We start from the raw sequence: 6,908 nt of genomic DNA, 5'->3' as shown, positions 1-6,908 counted from the left end.
ACAAAAATATTTTTTATTTTCGAACTAAGTAGTAGTTCCTGAAATTAGCGCGTTCAAAACGAATGGAAGAACAAGATAACATGAGGATTAAAAATAAGATTTTTCTTTAAGCCGATGCGCTTTCCTGTCATTATTTAAATCTCAATTACATCACTAATTTTCACCACACTAAATACAACTGAGCGTGACCTTTCAGTTTTTTCTAGACTTAGTTGTGTCTACCCGTGATTATTATACATACTGCCTTATCAACGTTTGTCAATTACCCCAGAATAGTTTAGTACATACATACATATTATAATCATGTCTATATCCCTTGCGGGGTAGACAGAGCCCACAGTCTTGTAAAGACTGATAGACCACGTTCAGCTATTTGGCTTTAAGATAGGATTGAGATTCAAATATTGACAGGTTGCTAGCCCATCGCCTTAAAGAATCCCAAGTTTATAAGCCTACCCCTTAGTCGGCTTTTACGACATCCATGGGAAAGAGATGGAGTAGTCCTATTCTTTTTTGTATTGGTGCCGGGAACCACACGGCACGGCAGTTTAGTAGCATGGAAAATTCACGTAATTTTTTTTATATTTTATATTTTTTGCGACAAATTACACAGATTGAGTTAGCCTCGAACTAAGTTCGAGACTTGTGTTACGAGATACTAACTCAACGATACTATATTTTAGAATAAATACTTATATAGATAAACATCCAAGACCCAGGCCAGTCAGAGAAAGATCGTTTCCCATCATGCCCTGGCCGGGATTCGAACCCGGGACCTCCAATGACACAGACAAGCGCACTACCGCTGCGCCACAGAGGCCGCAAAACATAAACAAAAATAAAATATTAGTCATTCTGTATTTTAACGTAGGTACAAATCACATTACGTAGGGTGTGTGCATGACAAGATGTCATTCTGTCATATCCATTTACCTATTTCGCACCGCGGTTGGTCTATGTCGGAGAGATAAGAAGAAATAGATGCGTCATTTGCTGAATCGTCAAAAACATACATACATACATATAGTCACGTCTATATCCCTTACGGGGTAGACAGAGCCAATAGTCCCGAAAAGACTTAATGGCCACGTTTAGTTGCTCGGCTTAATGATGGAATTGAGATCCAAATAGTGACAGGTTGCTAGCTCATCGATTAAAAAAAGGATCGCAATTTCATAAGCCTATCCCTTAGTCGCCTTTTACGACATCCATGGGAAAGAGGTGGAGTGGTCCTATTCTTTTTTGTATTGGTTCCGGGAACCACATGGCACCAATCGTCAAAAACTGACCGATTTATCCAATTCGGGATCCTGCTCAAAAGCCGCACCCCGGGTTCCACTCCAGAGAGGTCAGGATGAAACCGGGATTCAAAATGGTGAGAAGGGCGCACCGGAAGTGTTTTAGTGGGTAAGCTGTCACACTAGATGCCAGGAGTCCCACACTCTTCCAGCTGAAGAACCGGGAGGCAGTCTGCAAAAAGGATTTCCCAATCGAAAACAAAAAAAACCCGCGATTTATATTAGAAGAAAGGGGATGCGTCATCTGTTTATAAACAAATAGTTAATTTCGCAGAAAAAATTGAGTATTGTAGCGGTAGAAGATAATATTCTGAGTATTACTTATATAAAGTAGCATATTTGACGCTTAAGTTTTGTGAGGTGGCGGAAAATTATAAATTAGGTAGTTTCTTAATTCAGCGGGGGAACGCTGCAATTGCAATTCAGTATCCTGGGACTAGATTATTTTAATTAACAATTTTAAATAGTTCTTTTTTTTTGTAAAAATAAATTACTTACAATAATAGAACCGAAGTAAAAACCTACCTGTGTTTGGAATTGTCAAAACTGTAGCAAATTCAAGAGCCTCAGTCAATGATATTGATAATCCACTTGAGAAATATATAGAATTAAAATTAGCTATGTACCTATCTATAATGCCAAGCAGCAAAGCAATTGTACAACGAAATTGCTAGCACAAACTAGTCAGGCTTAAAGATTCTGTAATTATTTCACTGATTTTAAACTTTCGCCTTGAATTATACAATTTATTAATGATACAGGTACTAATCGCGCACCTAACGTACCTTTATTTTATCTCGGATGTTTCTAATCCTGTAATATTTATAAATATTGTAATAATAGCCGTGTGGTTCCCGGCACAAATACAAAAAAGAATAAGACCACTCCATCTCTTTCCTATGGATGTCGTCAAAGGCGACTAAGGGATAGGCTTACAAACTTGGGATTCTTTTTTAGGCGATGGGTTAGCAACCTGTCACTATTTGAATCTCAATTCTATCATTAAGCCAAATAGCTGAAGGTGGCGATTCAGTCTTGCTGTTGGTTATGTCTACCCCGCAAGGGATATAGACGTGACCATATGTATGTATGTAATAATTAAGTTGCAAAGTTGGTACTAAGAAGAACGTAGGTACCTTTTATTCCTGGGAAAACCTACTCATCCCGTGAGATTTGTTGTTAAGACTTCTTTCTCGTGGCGTTAATCTAGGTTACATCCTCACCTTTCTGGAGAGGAACCCTGAACCTTTAAACCTTGGTCCTCGATTGGGTAATTAAGTTTTTACACGAAGCGACTCTTGTCTGACTTCAGCAACCTTCACTAGGTTAATCTATTAAAATAATCGGTAATGGTTAAAGCTGGACAACTCAACTCCCTTAGTTGCTTTTTACGACACCCTTGGAATAGAGATGGAGTGAGTATTCTATAAGTGCCGGAAACCTACCGCGCAAGTTCACGGTACCTACTTACCTATAAAAACTAGGTAATAAGGAAACTATTATATAAATGCAAAAGTAAGTGTATCTGTTTTGTGTTTTGTTGTCTCTTCACTCTTGTAGGTGGCGTTAAATTCGTTGCCTTTTGTGGGTAGCGCTAATTTGGCGCGAGCGAAGCTGCGGGTGACAACTAATTCGAATATAAATCTACCCAATTACTTCGTACATCCTGAATAATACATTCACGTCAAACCAATGGGACTAGGGCTTGAATATCGGATCATTTTTCAATTCCGGAATTGAGTTCTGATATTAAGCAATCCAGTTCCGGAATTCCGGAATTCCGGAATTTGAAGCTTCCTTCTAAAATGGCATACAACTATATTATAATGAAACTAAGGGCTATTGTTATAAGTAGAAATAAAAAACCATTAAAAGAGCTATTTACTTTAATAAAATTACTAATTAAATAAAAATTACCCACAGCTCAGATAGACTTCTGTTGGTAATGAAATTTTAAAAAAGTTAGTGCATCTAAACTGTTGTCTTTCAACGAACTTCTCACACGGCTACAAACGTTTGAAACTGCTGAAAACGCGCGTTCAGCCTCCACACTGGTAGGTGGAATTGTTTTTAAATATTCGAAACATTTAGTCAGATATTGACCTCTTCCGCCGCCGTTTTCAAATACCGCCATTTCAACTCTTAGCAAACTTTCCAGATCAATATTTGTTGTTTTCTTTTTACTTTTCATAGTAACTCTTCGTCTCTGAATAGTTTCTTGTAATTTTTGTTTCATACTCATTCCTTGTGCTTCTTCATTCACGTTTTCTTCAGCAGACTTCTCACAGTTTTCTTCTTCCGGGCTTAGTGAATCGTCCAACCTTTTAATTATTTTCACAATTTCTTCTAACATTTCGTTGCTTGTCGGTTTAGAAAATGTCTCACGGTCAAAGTTGTCTTCGTGATAATCTTCTGAATCGTAAAGATACACCAAAACAGATGCTATAGGGAGACGTCTTTCCTTAATGCGGTTCCTAAGGCTTTGTGCCAGATTTTTGCTAATGTTACCGTTTTGGTTACTATCTAAAGACTTTAACATGAATTTAAGAGCTGTATCGGCCGTCATCAAATCAGCGTCTCTCTGACAAAGCGACTCTACAGTTATCTTAACGACATGAAGACTTTCGTGTAAAGCTTTAAGTACTGCTACTGCTTCTTCATTGACAGGCACTACTATGTCTAAGTCTAGAAATCCTTTGGTGATAGCAGACCTGAGCTTTAAAAACCTTTCAATCATATCGCTTAAACTTGACCATCTAGTTTTACAATCAAGAATGAGGTTCAGTTCTTTTCCATATTCTGCTACTACGTATTTTTGTATGGCTTCATTTTTTAAGCTTGATTTTCGTACTGACCTGACCAGCTTTCTAATCTTTTCAATAACATTTTCAAAGTTTAATTGTCTTTTTTCCATTTCTTGCTGTACAGAGGCCCCTTCAATCTCAAAACCTCCAATTTCTTCGTCATCTTCATCGTCATTATCTTCTAATATCTGATCTTCATTTTCTACATATTCAGAAGCAGATATATCAACAATATCAGTTATATCCATGGCCACAAAATCCTCCTGTCTCGTTTCAGTATCACCTCTTTCATTATATTCACTGTTTTCTTTTTTATATAAGACATCAATCACTCCTAACTGTAAGCCATGAGCCAGACAAATTTGATGGTAGCCCTTGTAATATCGCCCCATTTTAACCATAACTGCAGCCCCATCAGATGTTAAGCAAACAACGTCTTTGTCCAAATCAACAGCAAATTCTTTAAGATGTTGTTTCAAGTAATGGTATGCTGTTATTGCAGGCATACTGCCTACAATTCTCACAAGGCCGAGATTTTTGAAGTTATCCTTAAATTTATCGGAGTGTAAATTAACATTCATGTAACGTCTATTGCGGATTGATGTATACTCATCAAGCGATACAGAATATCGTCTTGTTTTATCTTGTGAAATTTGCTGTCGGAGTTGTTTTTTTAAGAATTTGTGCTGATTAAGTACAATGTCTCTTATAGCGCTACCAGACGCCGGCAAATTATATCCACATTTGTGGAAAAGATCTCGAAGGTCTTCAGATGTGCAAAATTTACTGAAAGGAATGCCATCAAGAGCGGCCATCCTTGACACTTTTACAGCCAGCTCTAGAGATGTGTCAAAAAAGGCAGTGATCATTTTAAGCTTTTTTGCTGCTCTGGGCATGCTGTTGCTGGTGCTAGGAGTAACGGAAGTACTACATTGAGTTTCTGATTGAGACAGCAAAAGGTTTTTTTTCTCTTTCAGATCAATAGCGTGGGTAGATTTCAAATGTACATGCAAACCTGTTGTCGCACCACCGTGGCATTTTAAAATTTTAAAGCATAATTTGCATTTACCGGATTGCCCATCTTCCGCCCTAAGAAAATGGTTCCAAACTGATGTGTCCGCTTTCCTTTTATTAAATTCCAAATATTGTGCGGGTTTTGATAGTGACCTGAAAGTAAATAAATTTCTGACTAATACATACTTATAAGATTTCGTATCGATAGAGAAAGAAAAGCTTTGTTATAAACAAATTGTGCCATTCTTTACATATCATGCGACTATATTCTGTAAAATTATACGCCGATTTAGAATATTAGTAGTATAAAAACCACCCTATTCGAATTCTCAAATGAAAACTCAATGGCGACTAAATAATATAACTTATGCCCGCTCTACGCGTTCGTCCGGCATCGCCATGAATCGATATACATTGCCTACTTTGTATGTAGTAAAAACACGGCTCATTTTAAAACGTAAGTAATGTAAGTACGTTAATTCGGCAAAAAGTTCGCCGAATGTGTTGAACGCGGATTAGGTCTACGTGCCGCGCGAGCGACTGAACAGCAGCGCGCGTGGCTCGAGGTACCTACGGCTCGGTTGCTTAGCAACGCTGTCATGTTCGCGCGTGCTGCGAAGGCGGCATGCCTAGCAACACGATAATATTTAGGTGCGGGTGCGGGCGTACGTTATATACGTGCAATACAATAATCAAACTGAGATCTATTAATGACCAGAAAATAAACCTGATAATTGTGTTATTTTTTGCATGACTATTCTGATATACGTTTCAAAACCCAATTTTTTTTGTTATTTAGTAGTAATTCGCAACAAACTAAGCAATGGCCAATGGCCATACATTGAGTAGTACGGAATAGCAAGTTTCAAAAGTTGCAAACAAATAATGCCCGTTTCCGTCACATTCACATTTCACCAATAAGCATATAAATAAAACATTTTACATTGCATGCGCAAGCAAAATCAAGCAAAAACCCTGGATGCTATAAACACCACCAGTAACCACACACGTAGACTTACGGTTTCTTAGTCACTTCTTTTCTTACGACTTTGTTTTTGCCAAACATTAGGTTGTCTCTGCGTCCCGTATATATATTACATACATACGAAGTGAACCGTTGTCGACCAATGAAATAAAATCAATATTTTACTTAAAAGTGAACAAGTATTGAATGTAGTTAATTCTGTAAAATAAGAACTTGAAACTTACATTTTAAATGTATTTATTACACGTTCGATCGTTCTCGTTCGCGTGTGATTCTTGTAACGATCCGTATTCAAATGGCGGCGATGCGGGCGGATCGGCCAAACCGAAGCGACAGTTGATCGGCCGGCGCCGGACGTGCCGCGCTACGCGGACGTGCCGCGACTCAAGCTGCGTTTTTATTTTATTTTTTTTCAATATCGAAATACCGGTTTTGCTCATCCAATTCCGGTATTTACAAACGATACTGAAATATGTCGGAATTCCGGAATTTTGTTAAAACCGGAATTCCGGAGCTCAAGCCCTAAATGGGACTCATTGAATGGGATTGTTTAGCCATTCAGTACTTGTGAGAGGGATGACATCTGGGATTAGATGAGACTCATAGTAACACAGACATAAATATAGCTAGATACCGCAAGGTTAGGCATTTGTATGAAAACCAAGCGTGTGAAGTTTTTGAGTTTTATTCCGGTCTGATCTCTGAAATCGGGTTTCATATTGTGTAGTGAATCCGATCCTCCATTCAGTAGGGAAAGGGATCTGAAAGGAATAGAAAATATTGGTTCAGTCAGTCAGAATCATAGTG

General features: G+C 38.0%; 1 protein-coding gene across 2 annotated transcripts; it reads right to left on the bottom strand.

Moving 5' to 3' along the window:
• Positions 1-3,002: 3,002 nt before the first annotated feature.
• LOC106130788 (uncharacterized) lies at positions 3,003-6,615 on the bottom strand. Of its 2 annotated transcripts, none has more exons than XM_013329717.2 (2): positions 6,136-6,615; positions 3,003-5,269 (listed from the first exon to the last, which is right to left on the bottom strand). In XM_013329717.2, exons 1-2 carry the CDS (start codon positions 6,180-6,182, stop codon positions 3,223-3,225), a joined length of 2,094 nt encoding a protein of 697 aa, XP_013185171.1. In that variant the 5' UTR covers positions 6,183-6,615; the 3' UTR covers positions 3,003-3,222. The 2 variants fall into 2 exon arrangements, with proteins under 2 accessions (XP_013185171.1, XP_013185173.1); XM_013329719.2 differs by having other exon boundaries at positions 6,326-6,615.
• Between the last annotated feature and the right edge of the window lie 293 nt (positions 6,616-6,908).

This window comes from Amyelois transitella, chromosome 23, assembly GCF_032362555.1.
Source record: "Amyelois transitella isolate CPQ chromosome 23, ilAmyTran1.1, whole genome shotgun sequence".
NCBI classification, from domain to species: Eukaryota; Metazoa; Arthropoda; class Insecta; order Lepidoptera; family Pyralidae; genus Amyelois; species Amyelois transitella.
This window is presented reverse-complemented; position numbering and strand designations above follow the sequence as displayed.